Source organism: Sorex fumeus, unplaced genomic scaffold (assembly GCF_029834395.1).
Source record: "Sorex fumeus unplaced genomic scaffold, SorFum_2.1 ptg000095l, whole genome shotgun sequence".
NCBI classification, from domain to species: Eukaryota; Metazoa; Chordata; class Mammalia; order Eulipotyphla; family Soricidae; genus Sorex; species Sorex fumeus.
In genome coordinates this window covers 12,899,024-12,925,364 of record NW_026606152.1, presented here as the reverse complement: position 1 = coordinate 12,925,364, position 26,341 = coordinate 12,899,024, and the positions used below count along the sequence as shown (strand labels likewise).

The following is a 26,341-nucleotide window of genomic DNA, read 5'->3' as shown; positions in this document are numbered from 1 at the left end:
ATGGCTGCCGAGTTGCCAGAGACAGGGGCATAGGGATGGAGGATCTACATTCCTGGTCCCGTTGAACCCAGAGTTCTTAGTCACAAGGTCCTGCATACCTTTTTTTTTTTTTTTTCTGGAGATTCACTCAGGATTGAGGCTTGGCCCAAGTGTGTGGAGAGTGGCCTTGAGCATGGCGGAGGCTGGAGGTTGTCAGCTGCTGGGGCTGGGTCCCTTGGGGTAGGGAGGGGGGTCTCACCCGCCCCCCCTCCAGGGCACCCCAAGTGAAACAGCCTGGCACAAGTGTCTGGCGGCATGGTTATGGCAAGTGTCATGTTATGCTCTATTTTAAATGTTTGTGAGTAATATTTACTCCCTCCCACTCACAGCGTAAAAGAGCAGTGGACCTGAATGTCAAAATCTTGGATCTGAGCAGTACATTTCTTATGGGAGCTAACTTTCCCAATAAGATTGAGAAGCAGCTCTTGCCTGAGCACCTCCGCCGGCACTTTATGCTTGCTGGAGAGCATGTCGTAATCGATGGCCTGCATGCAGAAGCCCCCGATGACTTGGTACGTGATTTCTGTTTTCTCTCTGCGCACAGCTGATCTGTGTGCCAGTGCTGTTTGAGCCTCAGACTCAGTGATGGTAGATTTATTTGTACCTTTGAAAGTGTACTGAGTCCTAAACATTTCATATGGGACTTATAAGTCTATAAATGTCTTTAATAACAAAAGTAGTTTATGTATAAAGAATTCACTTAAAAATATGATAAATGTTCACAAGTGGATTGACTTTTTAGACTTTAGTTGTTTAATGCCTATAAATATTGACTTTGTCTGGCTAAAGAATTTTTAGTGGTATTTTTATGATAGACATATGCATTGGATAAAATTTTGTCCTACTGTACTCTACAACAGAAATATCTAGTTGGGTAGCTTTTTGTACCTATTCTATTTTATGAATCTAAATGTTTTCTTTATCTTATATAAACCATTATTTTGTATTTTATTATCTAAAAAAATTTTTAAATTTTAACATTTTAAAGTAGTGATTGCCTGCAGTTTATCAGAGCAAGACTATATTATTATTGCATAGCATTTTGTAACATGGTATTTATATTTATGCAATATATATGTGATTATATACTTTTTAAACATAGGTACGAGAAGCTGCTTATAAAATTTTCCTTTATCCCAATGCTGGTCAACTTAAATGTTTGGAAGAGCTGCTCAGTAATAGAGATCTTCTGGCAAAATTAGTAGGGTATTCCTCATACTCCCACAGAGCTCTCCAAGGAACCATAGCTAAAAATCCAGGTAAGCATGTTTTTATCCAATTTTTAAGAACACTATAGAAATTTGGTAAAAGTAAACTTTTGATTTTAAATAGCTATAAATTCACTGTGACTGTCACTGTCATCCTGTTGTTCATCAGTTGCCTCGAGCAGGCCCTAGTAATGTCTCCTTTATCCCAGCCCTGAGATTTTAAAAAGTGCCATATTCCAGGCTCTTTCAGGGTCAGGAGAATGAGACCCATCATTGTTACTGGTTTTTGGCATATTGAATACACCACGGGGAGTTTGCCAGACTCTGCCGTGTGGGCAGGATACTTTTGGTAGCCTGCCAGGTTCTCCAGAGTAAGAACTAAATAATAAGATGTCGCGTGGCTGTGAATACGGCCATGCACTTCCGGGAGCAGGGTTTTATAGTCTCTGGATCTTGGCCGTTGATGGGATTATACGGCGCCGGGAGCAGTTGGTGGGTGTAACACCTACATACTGGAAGATGGAGGATCTGGGTGGAGGAGACCCCAGTTCCAATCCGAGTAAGCTTGGAGATCTAAACCCCGGGTCTCGCACACCTGGGTTCCTCTGCTGGTTCCTTCATGTGTGAGGCTCATCCGAACACGTGGAGAGTGGTCTTAAGCATAGCTGTGGCTGGAACCGGAGGTCTTCAGCTGCCGGGACTCTGCTCGGGGTGGGGAGGGAAACGCAACCCACCCTCCTTCAAGGGGCCCCGGTGAGGAGGTGAGGACAGTCAGGAGCAGAGGCAGGAGACTCCATAAATTAGCCTCCTTAATTGTTTTGTGGGGTTGAGGGGAATGGCACTCCTGTACTCTAGGTCATTTCTGGGGATAATCTGGGGATTATGTGGTATAAGTCATTGAACCCAGGCCTCTCACATGCAAAACACTGGCTTAAACCTTTGAATTATCTCTTTGGTCCCTTGTGTTATATTTTTCAATATCTATTTGGACTCTTTTCTTAAGATTTTTCTGCATCTTTAGATAGGAAGGGTTTATGTTTATTTTTGCATACCTGGCGGTGCTCAGGATACCACCTATGGTAACAGGAATCTGACTGAGGGTTAGTTGCATACAAAGTGAGCACTTTACCCCATGTAGTTTCTCTCCAGCCCCAGGAAATTTTTTTTTTAATAGAGTTGATAATTTGAAATTTATTTTTATCTAACAAAAGAGCTTTTACTTCATGTGCATCTTGAGAATAAGTCATACTCCACATTCTCATTCATGCCAATGTAAATTATTTTTATTTGAACTCCACTGGTGATACTGGTGGTTTGATTCACTTGCGGATAGTCTGTGGAGTGTAAGGTTTAGTGTGGGCTCGGTTTGATGGAAACACAGCCACATGCTCTTTCAGAGAGCAGAGTGCTGCATCAGGTGAGGGCGATGTCAGCTGCTCGACATCGGGAGGATATAGCCTTACTGTTCCTTTTCGTTATTTACGTGTGATAAAGTACAGAGATGTGAGATGATAGTAAGTTAAGTAGAGCCTGCTCCGCTACATGGTTAAAGGTGGGATTTGCTTTAGATACTGGTCAGAAGCTGAGTGGTCATGATGGCCAAGCTGTTTGGCAGAATCTGGGGAGGAATTGCTTAAACTGCGTGACTGGAGAGACTGGGCTGGGCATCCTCGCTTCTATTCTGACAGTGTCTGGGGGTGCAGAGGGATCCTATACTGGCTCTGTGTGGGAGGAGGACAGAGCCTTAACCTGTCTGGTCTTCGGCCTTCCCAGCATTTCCATAACTCCCCCTCTTTCATCTCTCAATCAGCCAGCCAAACCGATAGCTCAAGGACGGGATGCTTCACCGACGGCCCTGTGGTACCGGGACATCCAATTTCCTCGGGATGCTTAGGGGTCTCAGGGCTGCTTGTGGAGATGCTCAGGGACTAAGTGGTGCTGGGGGTCGAGCCAGGGTCGTCAGAGTACAGGGCATGTACCTAAACCTCTGTACTTTTCTCTGGTCCTCAGTGCTTATATTTTTAATGGCCTGATTTTGCTTATTTAATCTTAGTTTTAAATCTTAGTATTGATTTAATCTTAGTATTGATACTGAACGATTATTCTACAGATGTTTATAAAACTTTTTTTTGTTTATTTGGGTCAACACCTGGTGATCACAGGGGTTACTCCTGGCTCTGCACTCAGGAATTACTCCTGGCAGTGCTCAGGCGATAGGATATGGGTTGTTGGGAATCGAACCTGGGTCAGCTGCATGTAAGGCAAACACCCTACCTGCTGTGCTATTGCTCCAGTCCCTGTTTATAAAACTTAGTTTAAAAAAGTTACCCAGAAATAGAATAGATCTTAAAAATCTATTTGTAGTGACTCATTCTTCTACATTATATTGATATTTTTATGAACAGTTTTTTAATTGTTAAAATAAAAATTGTTATCAGTTGTTACAATTAATAAATTTACAATTATGACTCCTATAAGAAACTCCCGCTGCCATTTACCTCTTTTCTCTTAGACATATGAATAAGTAGATACACATTTAAAGTTTGGGTTTTTTTTCTTAGCCTCCCATTAACTTTTTTCATTGTCAGGTATGATCTAAAGATATGGATTTTTACTGGATTAGATTGTTTCTCTGATAAAAGAGAATATCATCATCTAGAAATACCATGTGCCTTGTAAATGTTAGCAGTTCTATTTACTTTTGAAAGTCATTGCTTTAAGGGCATCCGATGTATAGAGTATTATCATCCTATGTTTTAGCAGGTAAGTTAATTTTTATTTTTGTAATTAAAGGTATTTTCTTTTGGATTTTACTTTTAGAGACTGTCATGCAGTTCCTTGAGAAACTATCTGACAAACTCTCTGAAAGGTTAGTTTCATTCTGTTATTTAAAGGATATATCTTTTTGTTTGTTTTTGTTCTTTTGGACCACACCTGGCAGTACTGAAGACTTACTCCTGGCTCTGTGCTCAGGAATCACACCTGGTGGCATTGGGACTGTGTGTTCTGCTTGGAATTGATCTAGTGTTGGCCATGTGCAAGGCAAACGCCCTACCCACTGTACTATCACCCCAGTACCCACACCCTGGCCTTAAAAAAGTGTTTGTAAGACTTGATTCATTAAAAATTAGATGTCAAGAGTTTAGTATTGGGGCCAGGGAAGTGACTCAGAGGTAGTGTGCTTACCTTTGTATCTGATGCTCCAAGGGTCTAACCCAGCAACATAAAAGAAAAAAGAAAAAAAAAAGAGGGCGGGAGGGAGGGAGCGAGGGAATTACAGTTTTGACTGTTGGATCGAATCTGTGAACTATTCTGCTAGAGATTAATCAAGTAATTTTCTGTTGGAATTTATCAATTAATTTTCTTAAGAAACCCATCACTGATGTGAAATTAAAAAGTATTTTCAACCATTTAAAAATATTTATAAACATGTATATATGTTAAGTTGTACTATGAGTTTTATAATGATTTCATCTTTTTTTAGACAAATTACAGGCAGTGAAACAGTTCCTGTAAGATAGTTGATGTTGGCTTTTTTTTTTTTTACATTTGTTTTCACTTTTATTTTTGCTTTGGGTTTTTAACTCCATTTTATTTACTTGTACTTTTATAAGGTTATTCACAATAATTTATTACATTCAATATTCCAACACCAGTTCTACCACCATTGCACTTTCCCACTGTAGGATAACATTGGTTCGTCCTTTCTGCCTTGCCATAGGGAGCTTAGGTTTAATGGGTTACTCCCATCACAGTGCTCCCATCCCTCTGTGTTTACTTGTAACTTCTTTCTTAGTGCTCTGTTAACTTGTAAATATTGTTTTTCTCTTGTTAAGTCCTTTGCATAGTTAATTCATAGCAAAGTCCTTTTTGTGTAGATACAGGAAGACAGTTAATGCTATGCTTTTGTAACTCGGGAAGTTAATTAACTCCGAATGATATTCACTCCTGGACATCTGTTATCTCAGTGTTAGCCTCTGTTGCCCTTACTCCCAGCATCCCCAAAGCAGGGTCCCAACTAGGAACTGGATGGACCCAGGGCAAGCAGTGAGTTACCCTGGCCAAAGCACCCTAATACTTAACTATAAGTTAAGAGCATGGTCATGGACAAATTCTGTCATGATCCAAAAAGTAACATCTAGATTAGAACGGTGCTAGGGTTAGGAAAGATTAATCTGGCCTGAGCACTATAGTCTGAGATCTATAGCGAAATGTCCCCAGGAGAGCCACCCTACAAGCTGTTACTGTATCCATACAAAATAACTAATATTAAGAAGTAGAATTAAGATGTTAATTGTTACTGGACTAAGGAAAGGAGAAATACACTTAGGTGGTAATTCTGCCCTGAGCCTGATCAGGAAGGGCTTTTGATATGTTGATTGTGCTACAGGGTGTGTGGGGAGTTGGAGAGAGAGCAGAAAAAGACCAGGGCAGCATGATGGAGTGCGGAGAGACTAGCAAGGGGGACGGAGGGAGAAGAATGTAGGGGAAGAATGTAGGGGCAGGCGCATGGAGAGATGAGAGACAAGGCAGCGAGATGGAGCGTGGAGAGATGAGCAGGAGAGACAGGAGGAGACGGGAATGAGGGGCAGTGTGAGACTAAAGTGGGGGGCTTAGTGAGGCTGGAACAGGCGCTGGGGAAGAATGGAATAAACGGCAACTGATCACCAACCAGCCTGGTGTCCTTGTTTCCTACTTTGTCTGCCTATGGCATTGGCTGTCCTGGGTGTGGAAATGGCCAAATCCAGCAACCTCAGGGAAGGGGGGGGGAGAGAGCGAGAGAGCGAGAGAGCGAGGGAGCGAGAGCGCGAGAGAGCGAGAGAGTGAGAGAGAGAGAGAGAGAGACAGAGAGAGAGATAGGAGAAAAGAGAGACATGTATGTGTCAAGATCCATTTTAAGGAAGAAACTGGTGAAATACTGCAATTTCGTACATAAAAGATTTACTTACATTACATCTGTCATGTATATTAGAAGGTAATACAAGCAAATGCACTCTTTTATAACATAATTAATTATTTTTCTAACAATTGACAAATCTGTTTTGCAGAACTCTGAAAGATTTTGAGATGATGCGACAGATGAAAATAAAACTAAATCCTCAGAATTCTGTAAGTGACTATGTTGGAATATTTTTGTTAGACATAAACTGTCAACTGTTAGCTTTTCACTCTGGAACTCTTATGATATGTGCTCAAGGTATATACAGTCTCATTGCTGTTACCTGAGTTTGGTGAATACAGGCTTTGAGATATTTGGTCCACTAGTTGCTCACTATTTAGGGAATTGTTCACCTGTTGGTGACTTCTGAAGTCACAAAATTGTAGGAAAGACTAGCGAAACACATACTAATAAATATAATAAATAGATGAGTTCTTTTGAATTCCAGGGTGACTTTCAGTTTGTTAATTGTACTTATGTACAAGTAACTAGGGTTAGTCTTCTTCATACTTGGCTCAGTTTGTAGACATGCTTGGGTAGCTAGAAAATATGTAAGCATTTTCTTTGGTTATAGGGTATAGAAGCAAAGAGTAAAATGTAGTGCCAGAAGCTGATGCATTAAAAGCTCATATGGCGTAAAACTTAAAAATTTTTCTTGACAGTTTTGTGTAGTTTATCAACATGTTATTTGCAAATAAATGTGAAATACCCATTGGCATGAAGTGACTTCACCCCACTAGCCTGAGAATCTGTACTTTTTCCTTTGTCCTTTCTTTCTTGCTTGTTTCTTTTTTGTTTTGTTTCTTTGGAAGGGACAGGGAGTCACACCTGGATGCTCAGGGCTAACTCCTGGCTCTGTGCTCAGGAATCACATGTGGTAGTGCCTCGGGGAACAGCGATTAAACTCAGTTTGAGTATATGCAAAGCAAGCACCTTACCTGCTATACTGTTTATCCTGGAATCTACTTATCTTTGACCAGTGGTTCTCAAATAGTGTTCCCTGAAACAAAAGTAGCATCATCAGAGAACTTGTTAGAAATACAAATTCTGCAGCCTGACATGAGACCTTCTGAATCTTCTTTTTTAAAAAATTATTTATTTATGTATTTAGTTTTGCTTTTTGGATCACACTCAGCAATGCTCAGGGGTTACTCCTGGTTCTGCACTCAGGAATTACCCCTGGTGATGCTCAGGGGACCGTCTGGGATGCTGGGAATGGAATCTGGGTTAGTGGTGTGCAAGGCAAATGCTCTACCCACTGTACTACGTTCCAGCCCCTTTTAATTTTTTTAGTGAATCACCATGATGTACAGTTACAGACCTTACAAACTTTCATGATTATGTTTGTCATAAAATGATTGAATACCCATCCCTACACCAGTGTACATTTTCTACCACCAATGTTCCCAGTATCCCTCCCACCCCCCCCTCCCCTCACCTCTGTGGCAGGTACATCCCCTTTTACTCTCTCTTTCTCTCCCCTTTTGGGTGTTACGGTTTGCAGTACAGGTAGTAAGTGGTGGTCGTGTTTGGTCTATAGTCTACTTTCAGCACACATCTCCCATCCCGAGCAGGCCCTCCAAACTACATTCACTTAGTGGTCCCTTCTCTGTCTCAGCTGCCTTCTCCCCCAGCATGTGAGGTTGGCCTCCAAGCCCTGGAGCAATGCTCCTGGCCCTTATCTCTATTATCCTTGGGTGTCAGTTTCCCATTCTGTTACTTTATACTCCACGAATGAGTGCAGTCCTTCTGTGTCTGTCCTTCTCTCTCTGTCTCTTTTCACTTAGCATGATGCTCTCCATGTTCATCCACTTATGTGCAAATTTCATGATTTCATCTTTTCTAACATCTCCATATTATTCCATTGTGTATATGTACCAGTGTTTCTTTAACCAGTCATCTGTTCTCAGGCACTTGGGTTTTTTCCAGATTTGGCTATTGTAAATAGTGCTGCAATAAACATACAAGTGCAGGTGTCATTTCAACTGTACATTTTTGTATCTCCAGATATTTTCCCTGTAGTGGTTTTGCTGGGTCAAATGTGAGCTCAATTTCTGGTTTTTCGAGAAGCATCCATACTGTTTTCCAAAAGGGCTGGACCAGTTGGCATTCCCACCGGCAGTGAAGGAGAGTCCCTTTCTCCCCACATTCGTGCCAATACTGGTTCCTTTTGTTCTTTTGGATGTGGGTCAATCTTTGTGGTGTAAGATGATATCTCATTGTTGTTTTGATCTGCATCTCCCTGATGATTAGTGATGACAAGCATTTTTTCACGTGCCTTTTGGCCATTTGGATTTCTTCTTTGAGAAAGTTTCTGTTCATTTCCATCGCCCCATTTTCTGATGGGATTAGATGTTTTCTTCTTGTAGAGTTCAACCAGTGCCTTGTATGTCCTTGATATTAACGCCTCATCAGAAGGGTATTGGGTGAATATCTTTTCCCATTCTGTAGGCTGTCTTTTTTTATTCTGAGACTTTCTGAATCTTGAGATCATCTACTCTCTGTGTTTGAGTGCAGGGGTTGATTTTGTACTGAGAAGTGAGTCTATTCTCACCTTTCCATGCACATGGTCACAACCTAGACTTTGGTCATTGTTGCTCTCCTCCAGTTTATAGTCACAATTGGCAAACAAGCATTCCAGCCTTGTCAATTCACCCCCCTGTTGGCCTTCCTGGGCTGGGGATGGCTTCGCAATGTGCCATCTCTCGCACTGGTAGCATAATGTAGGGACTCAGCTTTTTCTTGCATAAAAATAATATATGAATGAATAAACCAACAAACCAGTCAGTGTGCCACCATTAAGATTTTTTTCTGGAAAACAGACCTGACCTTGTAGCTCCTGTTTAAGAGATTCCAGTGTTCCTAGTAATTCAGAGACTTGGCTTTCTGTTCATTTCTGTTCCTCTTTCCCAGCTTCCTTTCATAGTTTTTCTTCTGCCTTTCGTTTTTTTTCAAAATTTTCTAAACTTCCCTGGTAGCCACGTTAGTGTAAGACACATACATTCATTTTCCATTTTTGCCTTAGTTTCCCCTCAACATGCAGTGCACTGGGCTCTGTGGTGCCAGGAATTAGCCTGGGGTTCCTGGAGGTCCCGGGGCGTCTTTATGGCTGAGCTTGCTGTTGCTCAGGGACACCATGGTGCAGCCTGAGCCCAGTGTTCTCTCTTCACACTCCTTTTACCCTTTGGTTCCGATAGTTTTGCACAAGCACTGTGATGACTTCTGTTCACTCATAGGTCCTGTTCACAGAATGCCTTTCCCTTCGTCCTGGATTGCGTTTTCCCATTCCACAGCTCAGTTCAGGCTCATCCCTGGCAGTGGTATCCTGGCCTTCCCCTGTGTTTCGAACACTTCACAGAGCTCTGCTCTGCCTGGTGCAGCACTGCTACCATATCCTGGTTACCGAGGCCTTTGTCCTTCTGTGGCCTCCATCCTTCTTGGAGCTTTAGCTTAGGGATCAAGGATATCTTTCTGTCTCTTGTGTCTGCACTTTGCCTCATGTCTAACAGACAGTGACTGATCCTCTGTTGCAGAAGATGTGTGTCTCAGGAACTGAACTCCTAGGGTTCATAGGGGTGCTGTCTCTGCCCGTTACGGGAAAAGGAAATAAACTTACAGTAGATGTTTGGGAGAGAGGCAGCCCGGGGTGTTGCTTCTGGTGGCACTCGGGAGACTGTATGGGGGCAGACATGGGGCTCGGGCCTCCCTCACAGAAGTCTGTGCATTCTCCCCAAGCCCTGAACTTAGAGTTTTTTGTGTTGGACTGCGTGCCAGGACAGAGGATGTTCATGGAAGATGAGGAAAACCCCTTGTTTTTGGAGTTGAGGCTGGAAAGGATAATGGTTCTAAGATAGTGACATTGTGGACCTCTTATGCAGTGCCCAACACTCTGCTTAATACTTTATTAATATACATTAAATTAATGTATGTAGTATATATTCAATAGTACCAGAGGTACAGTGAATAAAATAGATTAATATACATTAATAACTATTGAGTAAATGAATAGTTAGGTTTTTGCTCCTCTTGCTCAGTGCCCAGCACTCCCTCGGCATTGAAGTGCAGTGGGCAGTAATATTTGAGAGGTGTGTTGGCTCAGTCGGCAACTCTGGTGAATCAGGTGTCATGCAAGCAGCAGGATAGAGTAGAGAAAAGGCAAAGCCCTGTCTCATGGAGTTTATATTCTAGGGAAGGAGAACAAATGACCAACGCAGGAAGAATTTGCTGTGTTGCATGGTGATTGGGATTATAGGGGGCATAATGCAGAGGAAAGAGTTTGGAGGTTGCTCTCGTAGGGATGAGCAAGTCAGGATTTCTCGAATGAGATGAGATGTAAACAGGGAGAGGAGGGGTGAGCGTAGGCTGTGGAGGCAGCGCTGGGGGTGGACTGTGAGCATTCTTGTTGGGGGCACATTTATTCAGGCTGGAGGTGCCAGTTGCTTGACTGATGGGGAAGGAAAGGAATGTGGTGAGGGGGAAATGTAGGACGGGAGGACAGTGGCCGGCAGAGACCCAGCAGGGGAAGGAAGTGGCACTGCATGGTGAGCAGAAAGGGCTTTTCTGCATCCTACATGTGAGGGGAGTGTCTTTCTGAAGCCTGCAGCCAGGCTTCCCAGCTGCTCCCCTCACCCAGTCTGCTTGGGCCCTGAGCCCTTGCTGCTTTTGCAGGGTTCTGGACCAGATGTCAAGAACTATTACCGGAGTTCTTCATGACATATTTTCTTTGCTAAGATTAGAGTTAATGCTGCCTTCATTATATTTTAAATTGTTGCTTTCACTCTTGGCATCCACCTTAAGCTACTTGCTTAGATTTCGAAAGAACCCTAATCTTACCTTTGAGTACCCTAATCTTACCCTATCTGTCTTATGGATAATACAGGGTTATACTTGGGAAAAACTTTCAACCAGGCTATACTAATCCAGATTATGTTACAGTTTAGAATGATGTCTGTTTACCTTTCCCTTACATTCTGGGATTATGCCTTTATACTTCTCCACTCACTGATTGCAGGAAAGTACCATTGAAAATGAAGAGACAGATACGTCCTGCCAAATCATGAGTTTCTACAAAACTTTTCTGATAAAGTATCAGGCTTAACATTCTACAAGCTGGCTAAGTAATGGGTGAAATTATATAGCTTGTTGCTTTGGTAACTATAACTTACTCCCTTGTAGGAACTAATGCCCTGGGACCCCCCTTACTACAGCGGCGTGATCCGTGCAGAGAGGTAAGTTGGTAGAGAAATGCTCCTGGGAAGGAAGAGGGAAATAAGCATGGAGGATTTATGCACTGGGATTCTGCAAATTCTCCTTGTGCCAGAGCCCACACATAAGCCGATGGGTGTCCTCTCCAAGGCAGGACCTGTCCTGGCTGGGTCAGTGAACTCCTGAGTTTTCACAGTACAGACTCTGCACTCTGCTTTCTGTTAGGGCAGCAGGCTTCCCCCACCCCCAGGGCGCTGCCCTCCCACAACTGTGGACGTTTTCATTAAGACTGTGGTCACTTGGGAGGCGGATGGGCTCCTGAGAGGTGGTGAAGTGTTATGCATGAAACCCTATCAGTAACAGTGCTGTGAACCACAATGCCTAAAATTTATTTTAAAAAGTGCCAATTCAGAGGCAGGCTGGGGGTCGGAGGGAAATTGAGGACATTCGTGGAGGGGTGTGGACACTGGTGAAGGGATGGGTGTTGGAATATTGTGTGCCCGGAATCCAATCATGAGTGACTTTATAATCCAGGGTGACTAAAATAAAAATAAAAATTTCCTCTTAAAGAATTATCTGGCACAGACTTGAAGAAAAGGAGCAACCATCAAAAACAAAACAGACACAATAACTGAAAACACCTTGGCCCCCTCTCCTGGGCTGAAGTCTAGTGCCTGCCTGCATATTTTCCTACTTCTCTGTCTACCCTGCAAGCTGAGATCACGTTGAAATACTTACTGTGTCCCATTTCTGGGGCTCAGCAAATATTTGTGAAACCAGCAAGGCAGTACTTGGCATAGTGCTATGTGATTTTCTTATGTTTTCTCATTTTTTATTCGAACATATTGGCAGTACATTATTGGCACATCTGAAGGGGTATAAATGAAAGAAAGACTTAGGAAACTTAAGTTGATTGAAGTACTTCTCTGGCTTCTGTATTCTGTGTTTATTGCATTGTGGCAAGGTCGTAGAACTGATTTTCTCCCCATAAGTATACCCTTTCTGTAATTTTTATATATTTGCATGTAAATTCCCCCAAATTTGGAAGCCTGTTCACAGTGAATGCATTTAGCACTGTTTATGCTTTTTGCAATTTTATAGTAGGCATTGAAAATACTCAGATTCCTATCCTGGAGCAAAGCCTTAACATTTTCTTATTTTTCATTTTTGAGAGTTAAGATTAATTTAGGTAATGAAAAAAAATTATCTGGAAAAGCTCTGTGTCTTTTTCTTCTTTAAGCATGTTGCTGCCTATTTATTATACCTTCATATCTCTATTGTTTCAGCTTTTTGCTACTGGGATTGTGGAATTGCTTTCTGTCCACCCCCCACCTCTTGTTTGGTTTTCACAAGTAGAGGAAGAATTTTATTAGTAACTATCCAGCAGGTTGGAAGAAGGTAGTTTCACACCCTGAAACTTATTGTCTTGCCTGCATGGTCCCAGGAAGTGGTTTGCAGGTTAAAAGCAGGGACTCATGCGGCTCTGTGGCAGCCTGCTGGTGCTGGCGGCCAGCACACTCTGCTGAACAGAGATTCTTTTGTTTGTTTGGGGGCCAGGTCTGGAAATGCTCATGGGGCTCACTTCTGGCTCTGTGTGTGTGTGTGTGTGTGTGTGTGTGTGTGTGTGTGTGTGTGTGGACTCCTGGTGTACTGGGGATCCTGCCATGAGGGGCTCCAACCTGTGCCTCGTGTGGGCAGTGCAAGTGCTCAGCTCCCTGAGCCCAGTCCCCTGGCCCTTGAAGATTTTTTTTATAAGAATACTTTATTTATTTATTTTTTTCATTTTGGTTTTCTTTTTTTTTTTTTTTAATTTTTATTATTGAGACACCATGAGGTACAGTTGTAGACTTAAAAATTTTTGTGCTTGGGTTTCAATTATACAATGATCAAATACCCATCCCTCCACCAGTGCCCATTCTCCACCACCACTGACCCCAGTACCCCTCCCACACCCCTAACCCCTCCCCCCCCCCCCCCCCCCCCCCGCATTCTCTTTTGTTCTCTCTCTCCTTTTGGGTGCTGTGGTTTGCAAAAGAGGCATTGAGTGGCAATCATGTTCGGTCTATAGTCTACTCTCATCACGCATCTCCCATCCTGGGAGGACCCTCCCAACACCCTTTATTTAGTGCTCCCTTCTCTATCTGAGCTGCCTTTTCCTCTAGCATGTGTGGCTGGCCTCCAAGCCCTGGGGGGAACCTCCTGGTACTTATCTCGGCTATTCTTGGGTGTTAGTCTCCCATTTTGTTACTTTATGTTCCCCAGATGAATACAATCTTTCTATGTCTGTCCCTCTCTTTCTGACTCATTTCCCTTAACATGATACTTTCCATGTAGTACCACTTGTATGTAAATTTCATGACTTCATCTTTTCTAACAGCTACATAGTACTCCATTGTGTGACTGTACCTTGAAGATTTTTGACTGAGCGTTACCCTCTTCCGGACTCCTAGCTGGTAGGGGCTGGGGGAGGACAACATAAAAGAAATGTCCCATGCATTCTGTGGACACTGACTAGCTGCTCTCCCTAGCCTCACGTCTTCAGCGCCTACATTCACCTGCAGTGCGGCCTGCTAAGGCCTCCCTAAGTCTTTGTTAGACACCCCTGCCCAGACTGCAGAGTTGTTAGGAAAGGACACCGTTTATTGGAACTGACCCATTAACCTCAACCTTAAGCGTAAGTGATATATTTGTCCTTTAGCTCTAGCTCTTTCTTGTTTTGTTTTGTTTTGGGGCCACATCCAGGGATCACTCCTGCCTCTGTGCTCAGGGTTCACTCCTGGTAGGGTTTGGAGGAGCATATGTAGTGCCTGGGATCACACCTGGGTCAAGTCCACACGCAAGGCAAGTGCTCTACCTGCTGTACAGTCAGTGGCCCTAGCTCTGTTTTTTTAAAAAAAATTATTTTTAAAGTTTAGTCACTGAAATTACAAAGTTGTTATGATTGGGTTTTAGGCAGACAATGTCAACACCAATCCCTTCACTAGTGTCTTCTTCCCTCCACCAATACTTCCTCTAACCCCCTTTACCTCCCACCCACATATATATGTGTGTGTGTGTGTATATATATATATATATATGAATATATATATGTGTATATATATATATTTTTTTTTTGGCCTGTGGTTTACAGTGTTCTTGTTCATAGGGTTTCATGCATAATGCTTTTACCTCCTCCTTCTAGCTGCTCCCAGTTGAACGCTTCCTTCCACCATAGGTGTTGCCCCCACCTGGTTCTGACCCTCACCACCCTCAAGTGGCATGTTTCGTACCACTGAATACCAGTCAGATAATCTCGTCATCGGCCACCATCCAGATCGCACATCCTTCTTCACTATTATGTTTCCATATGTCCCGCACACGAGAGATCATTCTGTGTTGGTCTCTCTGCCTCTAACTACACTCAGCGTGATATTCTTCAGGTCCCTCCATGTAGCAGCAAATTTAATGGCTTTCCTTTTTTATTGTGGCCAATAGTAATGTTCTGTTGTGTATATATACCATAGTTTCTTGATCCAGTTATTTGTTCTTGGACACTGGGTTGTTTCTAGATTTTGACGATTGTGAATAGTGCTGTAAGAAACAGAGGGGTCCTTGCTCTGTATTTTTTTCAGTTTTTTAATAAAGTATTTCACAATATTTTATTGCATTTAATATTCAAACATCAATCCCACCACCATTACACCTTCCCACCACCATATTTCAGATATCTCCATCCCAGACCCCAACCCCTGCCCCAAATCAGAACTGAAATAATATATTTTGTATTGTTTGTTATGAAAAAACACTGAAAATGCTACAAAAAATATCCTTAGAGGAAAGAGTGTGGAGATTTTTGTATTTCACTGAGGGGCTATTAAGCCCTTCTATAAGAGATCACTAACATGTTGTTAAAGGTTGAGCCTTGTGTGCTTATATATGTATATAAAAAAGCATTTCCCTCTAAAATTAGTTGCCTCCTACTTTGAACCCTATCAAATGTGGTGCGGTACTCTTGGATATGGGTAGGGTGTGTGGTATGCAGTGTCGTGCTGCTGTGAATGTGGCCTTTTGTTCCAGGAATAGGTTCACTCATGGTTGAGGCTCAGCCCGCGTGTGTGGAGAGCAGCTGTGAGCATGGTGGCAGTTGAGTTCTGGAGGTTTTCCGCTGCCGGGGGTGGGTCCCTTGGGGTGGGGATGGGCGCCCCAAGTGAAACTGGTGTGGGGTCCAGTGGCATGGTTATGGCGAGTGTCATGTTATGCTCCCTTCTGGGAGAGAAGGATGTGTGATCTGGCTGGTGGCTGATGAGGAGATTATCTGGCACCAGCCAGAGATGGCTTATTGGGCGTGAGTGCTGAGTTGCTGGAGACAGGGCTATGGGCAGAGGATCTCCGTTCCTGGTCCTGAACACAGTTCTCAGTCACAAAGTCTGGTTTTCTGGGGATTCACTCATGGGTGAGGCTCGCCCGAGCCTGTGGAGAGCAGCCCCTTGCTCTGTTTTTGAGTGTAGCAATCTGAAATGGTGGTTCTGTGGAAATTACTTATGAATATTTGAATATTTGGGCTGGAGTGATAGTACAGCGGTAGGGCGTTTGCCTTGCACGCAGCCAACATGGCCGATCCGAGTTCGATTCCTCCGCCCCTCTCGGAGAGCCCGGCAAGCTACCGAGAGTATCTCGCCCGCATGGCAGAGCCTGGCAAGCTCCCCGTGACGTATTCGATATGCCAAACACAGTAACAACAAAGTCTCCAATGGAGACGTTACTGGGCCCGCTCGAGCAAATCGATGATCAACGGGAGGGCCTTTACTTTACTTACTTTTACTTGGAAAGATAGAATCAACTGGAATTTGAAGTTGATGAGTTGCCAGGGAGATAGCTCAGAACGCTCCTCCATATTCCATCCTTGGCACTGAGCATCTGTTGGTTTTCTTCTGCAGAATGGTTCACTTTGAGGGATGTTTTTTTAAGTTCTTTAAAAGCTTTTGAAGGTGAGTTTTTCCTTTAGACATCACTAAAGGAGACATTCCTGGAAAATGCAGCAGATTGGCCATTGATGACGTGAACATGTCACTCTCAGGTCAGTGGTCAGATGCCCATTGATGACACTTGTACATCATGTCTGACAGATAGTGGCCAGATGCCCGTTGATGATGCAGATATTCCTGTCAGACCTGTGGTCCAGTGCTTAATGATGATGCTGCCGTGTCTGCTCGGTCAGTGGTGGTGTGTTTGTGGGGACTGTTGGTGTAAGTTTCCCCATCATCATCCCGTGGCTGTAGGAGCATTTGCTTTGGTGAAGTTCCTTTATAAGGTTCCGGGTCACTGTTGCGGTCAGAGCCCAGCAGAAGCTGCCCTTGGAGGTGGCGGGCTCTGAGTAGCCCCTCCCCATGGCCCTCCTCGGCATTGCCTGTGCTGTGCTTCTCTCCCAGCTCTCCCCGGCTCCAGCAGAGGGAGCCCATGGCAGCTTTGTCTGTGATGGGGGATGCCTTTGCCTTCCTTTGCTGCCCTGCTGTGACATATGCCACTACCCCAGCTCCTGCCACCTCCCCTTGCTGCCAACTGTGCACCCCTCACAGCCAACTTTCAAGCGTCAGTTGCTCTATCTGAAATGCATCTTGTCAGCCACACTGGAAGCTCTTCGGAACCGGGCTGCTCTTTGATGCCTCTGTTTGCACAGCAACGTAGAGCACGCAGTTGGGCTTTTGGTGGGTAAATGTTGGTTGTTAGTCACTGACTGAGCCTGTGTCTAAAGCTGCCTTTGGAAATCCTTATTAAAAGAGATTCAGTCATCAAACGTTTTTAGCCAAGGAGAATATCATGTTCTTGTGAACGACCTTTTTCATCTGTGAGAGATTTGGTGAAAGCAGTATAAGCCCTGGAAGGAATTCTAGTACTTTCTGGGAGATAGAAGTTTTCACCTGGTTCTTTGGTTCTTTTTTTGAGGGAGGGGTATGCAGCCATGGTACTTGGATACTACTCCCAGCTTGGTGCTCTAGGGACGGTGCTGTAACAGGCATTGAGCTACGGTCAGCTGCTTGAAAGGCAAGTGCCTTAGCCCCTCTGCCTGTCCTCTCCCCCCTCCCCAGTTTGTTGGTTCTTTGAGTAAAATGTTGCAGCTCTGTGGGTGTGTGGTCTAAACCCCTGTGGACTGTTGTCCACAGGAGATTTAATTTAAAGTTTCCATGTAACTTTCTTTATTTGACCATTAGCTCAGTAACATAACCAGCAGCAGGGATGCAGCAATGCTTCAGATAGAACTGTAAGAACTGGAGGCCTCACACCTGTCTATTTTGAGTAGCATTAAAAGAAAAGGATGGATTTTGGGTTTGAAGTTTCCCTAATCTTGATTGACAAGAGTAGACTGAAAAGCATAGGTAATGGATGAAAAAAAAAAAAGGGAAAATATAATAGTCTGACTTTGAGGTTGAAAGCATAGAACAAAGCAAAGATTTCTAAGTCCATCTTTACTTTCAAGTAAAGATGTAAATGTGTGGTTTGACACTAAATGGAAGATAGAATGGGCTTTCCTATATTTGGGCTTTACTTCAAGTGAACCACAGGGGATTTTTTTTTTCCTTTTATGTTATATGCTTCAGATTTAAGTTTCTTGTAATATGTTTTAAAACTGCCAAAGATTGATCCTAGAAAATGTGGTGAAAGTGACCGATGACAAATCATAAAGACCTGCTAATTTTCCTTTTTTTTGGAATTTTAGTATTAGACTCTTCCTAGATGAGTAAAAGTCACAGTCACGGTCACGGTCCTCCCATTGTTCATCGATTTGCTCGAGCGGGCCCAGTAACGTCTCCATTGTGACAATTGTTACTGTGTTTGGCATATCGAATGTGTCATGGGGAGCTTGCCAGGCTCTGCCGTGCGGGTGAGATACTCTCGGTAGCCTGCCGGGCACTCCGAGAGGGGCGGAATAAAAGTAATTCTTGAAATTATGAAGAATACATATGTAGTTATTTTCTTTATTTTTTTTAATTATTTATTTATTGAATCACTATGGGAAAAGTTACAGAGCTTTCAGGTTTAGGTCTCAGTCATGTAAATATCAAACACATTTCCTTTTACCAATACTTATTTTTTACCGCGAACCCCAATAGAACCCCACCTCCCACCCCTCCCAATTCCTGTGAAGCAGATGAGTTCTAGTTAACACTCTATCTACTTTGACTAGATTCATTATTTCGATAAAAGATGCACCATTATTATTTAGAGTTTACCACCCCCCCCCACCCCCATCAGACATGCTGAAAAAGCGTTGTGAAATGATTTGCTTTCTACAGCTGGGTTTTAAGAATTAAATGATGTCGCGCGGAAGTGATAGCGGCCACGCAGTTTTGGATTTCTGCTATTTTACTTATTAACCCTGGAAGTATTTCTACTGAGAGTCAGATAATTAAGAGATTGGTTTCTGTGCTCTGGGGCCGTGGCCGTGCCGGAGAGCCACTCGTGGGGGGCAACTGGTGATCTTGGTCGGGCGTGAAGGACGGGCCGGAACGCCCCCCTTCCCATGAGGCCCCTGCCGCCCCCGACCCCCGGCTCAAACCTGCTGTCCACGAGGCTCCCTGGCAGCCGCCATCTTTCTTTCCAGAGAGGAGAGGGCGAATGGAGCAACACCCTTTCCCCTCCGGGCAGGCACGATGGCGCGGTTTAACACATAGTCCAATCGCTTTTCTGCTCCAAATGGCTGGTTTTCTGCGTTAAGTCCTTGTGCTTCTGGGGCCATGGCCGTGCCGGAGAGCCGCTCGTGGGGGGCAACTGGTGACTTCGGTAGGGCGTGAAGGACGGCTAGTTATTTTCTTTAAGAAGAAATTTGTTCAGAAAGAGAGGGATAGACATAGAAAGATTGCATTCATCTGGGGGATATAAAGTAACAAAGTATGAGATTAATACCCAAGAATAGCTGAGATCAGCACCAGGAGTATTACTCCATAACTTAGAGGCCAGCCGGGTATCCTAGAGGAAAGGGCAGTTCAGATAGAGAAGGGAGCACCAAATAAAGGATGTTTGGAGGATCCTCCCAGGAGGGGAGATGCATGTCGAAAGTAGACTATGGACTGACATGTTTGCCACTCAATGCCTCTTTTGCAGACCACAACACCCAAAAGGAGAGAGAGAACACAGGGGATTGCCCTGCCACAGAGGCAGGGGGGATGGGGGGATGTGGGTGGGGGGGATATTATCCATGGTGGTGGAAAATGGGCACTGGTGGAGGGATGGGTATCTGATCATTGTATAATTGAAACCAAAGCACAAAAATTGTAAATCTACAACTGTAAAAAATAAAATAAAATAAAATAAAGGGAAAAAAAAAGAAGAAATTTGTTTTTGAAAGATACTGTATTTACATGATTGTCATCAGGAAAATTTTCTTTCCATGGCATTTTTAAATGAGAGAATTGTTTTAAAAACAATTTTATCTTAGTTTCGTCTGTTTCCAGAGGAAAAGATTTTAGAGTTGTTTAATAAAAGATCCTTCCAGAGTTTGGTTTTGTCTTTTAATTTTGGGAACATTATTTTCTGCTGGTATTTAGCCTTATTTATTTTGGTGCTATTTTACATTGGCAGAGCAATAGCACAGTGGGTAGGAAATTTGCCTTGCATGCGGCCGACCCGGGTTCGATTTCTCCGTCCCCCTTGGAGAGCCCGGCAAGCTACCGAGAGTATCCTGCCCGCATGACAGAGCCTGGCAAGCTCCCCATTGCAGATTCAGTATTCCAAAAACAGTGACAAGTCTCACAATGGAGATGTTACTGGTGCCTGCTTGAGCAAATCGATGAACAATGGGAGGACAGTACTACAGTGCTTTACATTAAGATATTGGGAAATAGAATTCAGTATTGTCTATTCTTTCCTAACATTGTCTCAAAATCTTTGCATTCATTTAGTGAAATAGAAATGCTTTGTATTTTTACTTCTTTATTATTAATTTATTGAGAAAGTTTCCAGGATATAAATGTTTTTGTCTTTTAGGGGCACAAAATTATGCCATACCTACCAACAAAATGTCGGTAACCACCCAAGGTCAGAAAACACGAGGGCCAGGAATATTACTCCATGGTTGGAAGCCTGTCTCATGAGCAGGGGAAGAAGGCAGCTGGAATAGAGAAGGGATCACTAAGACAGACATGGTTGGAGGATTGTTCAGGATGGGAGATGTGTGCTGAAAGTAGATAATGGACCAAACATCGTAACCTTTCAGTATCTGTATTGTAAATCATAATGCCCAAAAGTAGAGAGAGAGTATGGGGGAAATTGCCTGCCTTGGAGGCAGGGGGAGGATTGGAAAGCAGGGAGCATACTGGGGACATTGATGGTGGAGAATGTCCTTCCGCAGGCTGGGCGGCCCCTGCCATAGAGCCTTGAGGTGCGGAGTGACCTGTGGCCCCTAAAGTGCCCCGTGTGAGACTGTGGCCTCCTGCCCTGCCTCTGAGCTTGGAGATGCCTCCCAGCATCCTACGTTTCTGTGTCTCCCTGTCCCTCTTCCCACCTTGGCTGTGACCCAGGCAGGAATTATCTCTCCCTGTGAGGCTGCTTAAGGGCACGGAGGAGCGAGCAGGTGTGCAGTCTGAGTAAGGGCTGAGCGTCCCGGGCTTGATGGGGCTTGCGCGCCCTGTCCCCCGAATGCCCTTGAGCCTTTGTGGACTCTCCGTTGACGCGGCTTAGAATCCACCTGGAGCCGCCTGCCACTGAGCTTCCTCTCTGACGCTTGTGTTCTCGTCTTCCCCAACCAGCAAGCACCGAGCACAGTCTCCCCGTGTTCCCTTACGGACCTCGTCCGCTCGGGTCAGTCACGCTCTGTGGCTCGGGGTCCTGCTCTTTGGACAGGTACACTTGCCATTTCCAGGACTGCTGGAAGCTGTAGTTCCGGGTTGCCAGGCCTGACCTAGTCTTCCTGCCCCTTGGCCTGCATTGGAGGAGTGTCCAGGGTCTGGGGATAGTGGCCCCCTTTCCTGAGGGCACCTCTGCTCAGAGCACAGAACCCGTGAGAAGCAAGGCAGGCGCTGGGCTCTGAACTGATCCTGTCTGTTTTAGCTCACTTCACATAGCCTCTCTGAGTCTCAGATTCCTCATGTGACACTCAGTAAGAATTCCATCCTCTGTCTCCCTGAGCCCTCTGGGGATGCGGGTGCTGCTTGTGCCAGATGCTTGGTAAGAGGGTCTCAGTCCACGGCAGCTCTTGCTTTATTCACAAACGTCTTTCAACCTCATTGCATGTCATGAGTCTGTTCTGTCTTTTCATTTCTTGCCCTGTGCCTGCTGCGGGCCTCTTGTCCCTTATCTCCAACTATGGAACTGTCCCCCTATGACTCTTACAGAGAAGACAGTCCTCTCACTTCCCTCGCTCTGCCCCTTCAGCCTGGGGCTCCCTGAGGCAATACTTCCTCACCTTGACCTCTGGGCTCTGCTGTAGAGCCTGGGAGCCCTTCAGATTAGTTTTCCCAAAGAGTCCGCTGCTATTAGTCATCAAGCCCTGGTTGGAGACCCCAGCCTGCAGACTGCCGCAGTTTTTGGCTTGATTCATTATTTCCTCTTCCCTGAAATTCTTTGGTCCACACAGAACTTCCCACTCGCCACTTTCTCAGCATCCACTCCTCTTGTTCCTATTTTCATCTTTAAATCGGCAGCTCTCAGTCTTCTGTTCGCTGTCGTATGCCCTGTAGAGTGAACATGGGCTCTGGCTTACCAAGTGTGTTGTTCCTCTACCGTCTTGGCTCTGAAAGCATCCAGGAAATGTAAAAATCGAGGATGCAGTGAAACTCTTTACTTTAGTATTCTCACTTCTACAGACTTGTGAGAGCGACCTCAGTGCCTTAGTCCAAATGAAGACATGTCCTCTGTTCTCCTACTTTACTTTGAATAGCCAGACTGTAGTCATCCGGTTAAATAGAAAATCTCAGCCTTACTGTTTATTATTCGTAACCACAGGGAGATTGTTTATCCTCATGTGAACCTTGTCTTATGTCAGCTTGAGGAAACCGGTATAACCTCATAGGATAGTTTTTACAGTTAAATGCGATACATGATTGAGCATTCATTGACAATTATTTCTATCATCATCATCATGACTTTGGGATAAAACTTCAGTTTACAGTTACTTATTTTCTTTAAAGGATATATTTGTGATATTGAACCTTTTTTTGGGTCACAACAATGATGCCTTCTTGTATTAAGAACTGTGTCCTGTTAACACTGCCAGAATAGCCTTAAGATTCAGCATTTCTTTAAAAAAATTGTTACTAAAATTTTTTTTTTACTGTAGTTTAGGTGACATGATTAAAATTGTGCTAACTTTCATGGCTTTGGTGTACTAAACTGCTGCTCCTTCCTAATAAATGTTTAAGTATTTTTAACAGTGATTTTCACGAGAGGAGTTAAAAACCCTGAATTATTAGAAAGATAAAATGCAGCCTAGAGAACCAAAGAAACAAGATAACAGGGCACTTAAAGAGCATTCCATTTACATTGCCAAAAATGATGGTAGCAGGTATGGACTTACACACGGTAGAGAGAAGCCTCGATCAGTCTTTGAGAAAGAATTCCAGGCTGAGTTGGCAGTTTTGACCTTGCCCAGGGCCATGTCTGCAGGGTGCGGATGGGCCTGTCCTGGTGTGACCAGGGCTCTTCTACCCCAGAGCCAAGCTGCTCACTCACTCGGGAACTCACTCCGAGCCAGGGCAGCTGGAGTCCTGGTACCTCTTCCAAAGAGAAGATGGGCCACGGAGGCTGGCTCCCGGGCCTGCACTCCTGCTGCTATCTAGGAGTGCACAGTTTAGACATTGTCTGTGGTAGGCGACTGCTCTTAGAATGTGGCTCTTCTGGCCTTGCCTCCCTGCCCACTCACACCAGACTAGCAGAAGCATTGGAGAGGCCATGGCAGAGGCTTGTGGACGGCTCTGCACCCCTCAGAGAGAGTAAGGTGGAAGTCCATGTCCTGGAGCAGTCAGTATTCCATGCTGTGTTTTCACATGGAAGGATCCTACAAGTGGGGGATTCAGTTTGATTGCAATGATAGATTTATGAAGTGCATTTGTGTGGATGTATAACTCTGTGTTTCTGTACATATATGTGTCCATGCATCTATATACATGTGAATCTGTTTGCATAGCACGCAGCCAATGTGGCCAACCCAAGTTTGATTCCTCCGCCCCTCTCGGAGAGCCCGGCAAGCTACCGAGAGTATCTCGCCTGCACGGCAGAGCCTGGCAAGCTCCCCGTGACGTATTCGATATGCCAAACACAGTAACAACAAAGTCTCCAATGGAGACGTTACTGGGCCCGCTTGAGCAAATCAATGAACAGCGGAAGGACAGTGACAGTGATGTAGTGTAAGGGTACGCAGGAAATGGTTAATAGTAGTTAACCTTGGGATTCTATGAATACTGGACCAACTATTATTTAAGGCTTATTTTCTGAAATACTTAGAATCTATGTTACTTTATATTTGTTTCTAATCACTGGCAATATCAGTTAATCTTCTGCATTCACAATCTTGTGCATTCATAATTACATTTAAGATATTATGCATAGATGATTATAAGAATTTAAAATCTATACTCGAATTTTTCCTCAAATCTAAACTGTCACCAGATTTGATAACTTGAAAACAGACATTTATATCCCGTAGTCTGCACATTTTTGTTTCCGTTAGAACATGAGAGTGTTTGGGAGTGTGGAACTGATGCCAGGCCGGCACCCTCGCCCTGAGTGTGGAGGCTCCCCTCACGCTGCCGGGAGTGACCCCCAGCCTCTGGGCTCTGAAAGGAACAACAGAAGTATTTGTGGTGCAGAGTAACTAACCTTACTGTATGTTGCTCTTGGTTTAGGGTATATAACTACAAAACATCAATTAAGATCAGATTGTTTATGTGACAGATTTTTCTGTTAAGCACTAGTTTTTTGGTTGTGAGTTTTAATTCAGGTTTGTATTTGTTCATGTTTATGTGATATATCTTGAGTTCGATTCCTCCGCCCCTCTCGGAGAGCCCGGCAAGCTACCGAGAGTATTCGATATGCCAGACACAGTAACAACAAAGTCTCCAATGGAGACGTTACTGGGCCCGCTCGAGCAAATCGATGATCAACGGGAGGGCCTTTACCTTACCTTTATCTTGATGTGACCCGTTTCGCATAGAAGATGCAGAAATGCTGTGTGTGGTGCAGGTGACCGAGGTCGCTTGCCTGCCAGCTAACTGAGCTGATGGCTGGCCCAGGAACCCGACAGAGGAGTACTGCCAGGAAATGTTTTTTCTACTGTAATTATAAGAGTTAGTGCATTACTGCTAATAATTTGAGAATCTCTTTTCTATAAAAAAAAAAAAACCTTGAAAATGCCTCCAAAGGTTGTGATTTACCATTTCACTATTAATCCTTTTGTTTTATAAACCCCACTGGTCCTGAAGGAAATAAGAATGTTACTGAGTCCCTTTTCCCTTTCCTTAGGTACAACATTGAGCCCAGCTTATACTGCCCCTTTTTCTCCCTGGGCGCGTGCATGGAAGGCCTGAATATTTTGTTTAGTAAACTGCTCGGGGTTTCGATGTATGCAGAGCAGCCTGCCAAAGGAGAAGTTTGGTGCGAAGATGTCCGGAAGCTGGTAAGATCTTTTTTTGTTTGTTTCTGTATTTGGACCATACTCAGTGATCCTCAGGGGCTACCCCTAGCTCTGAGCTCAGGAGCTAGTGGGGCTCAGAGGACTGTATGAGGTGCCAAGGGATTGGACCTGGGTTGGCTATGGTGCAGGACAAATGCCCTTACCTGATGTACTATCATTCTGACCCTGAAGCTTGTTACGCTTTGAATGAGCTCAGAGTTACATTGCTGTACGTCTTGGGTTTGTAAAGTGCAGTGGCATCCTTAAGTTACTTTACCTGATGGAATGTGGGTCTTAATTATTCCTGTTTCATGAAAAATTCAAATCTCCACATCTGATTTAGGATGCTATAAAAGAAACATTTTTCTTTAAAATCAGTTGCCTGAAAGCAATCTGATGATAGAAAGGAAGAGTCTCTAAAATTTAGGAACTTAGTAAAAGATTCGATTTTTATATTTGGCGAATCCCACTTAGTTTTTATTTTCTTACTGTGCTAAAGTTTCCCATATGCTTCATTCCAGAATTCATTGCATTACTTTCCTTTCCTGTCCTTCTGCCTGACTTCCCATCTTGAAGGAGCTTACATACGGATCAGATAATAATTTATGTCCTAAAAATAAATAATTTATGTCCTGTGTTCATTTTTTTTATGTAGGAATACTGCTATTTATTTAGCCACTGATTAGCTGATTGAATTGGGCATGAACTCCACCTTACTTTTTTTTTCATTTTTTATAATTTTATTTATTGAATCACTGTGAGAGCAGTTACAAAGCTTTTGGGTCTAAGTCTCGGTCATACAATGAAACACCCGTACCTTCACCAGTGCCCATTCTCCACCCCCAACAACCCCAGTGTACCCCAATCCCACACCCTCCCCATACCTGTGGGGCAGATGATTTCCACATTACTCTCTCTCTACTTTGATCACATTCAACATTTTGAAACCAGACCCACCATTATTATTTGGGATTTTACCCCAACACTCAGATCTGCTGAAAAGGCAACAGTAGACAATTTGTTTTCTATTGCTGGTTATGAATAACATATGATGTTGCGTGGCTGCAGTAGGGCCATGTGATTTTGAAATTCTGAAATTTTAACACTTAAATCTGGAGGGATTTCTGCCCAAACCTGCTGGGTTCCGAGATTTGTTCCCGAGTCTCTGGGATCATGGCTGTTAAACAGCTTGATCAGGAGCCAGAAAGGCCATTTGTGGGTGGCAACTTGGGGTCTCACTGGGATGGGGAGGAAAGGGCCGGCTCAACCCCCGTCCGATTAGGCCCAGCATGTCTCATCGCTGAGGGCCCAAAGCTGACTGTCCAGTGACCTCTGGAAGATGGCAGCCACCGAGCTGCCTAGGGGGAG

General features: G+C 44.0%; 1 protein-coding gene across 1 annotated transcript in view; it reads left to right on the top strand.

The window, feature by feature from the left end:
* MIPEP (mitochondrial intermediate peptidase) overlaps positions 1 to 26,341 on the top strand; it is a 190,390-nt gene that overhangs the window by 32,037 nt on the left and 132,012 nt on the right. The window contains exons 6-11 of the mRNA XM_056132761.1: positions 369 to 551; positions 1,142 to 1,298; positions 4,068 to 4,116; positions 6,296 to 6,356; positions 11,362 to 11,414; positions 24,823 to 24,976. Of these exons, the coding sequence (XP_055988736.1) occupies positions 369 to 551; positions 1,142 to 1,298; positions 4,068 to 4,116; positions 6,296 to 6,356; positions 11,362 to 11,414; positions 24,823 to 24,976 (657 nt within the window). The remainder of the gene's footprint in view (positions 1 to 368; positions 552 to 1,141; positions 1,299 to 4,067; positions 4,117 to 6,295; positions 6,357 to 11,361; positions 11,415 to 24,822; positions 24,977 to 26,341) is intronic.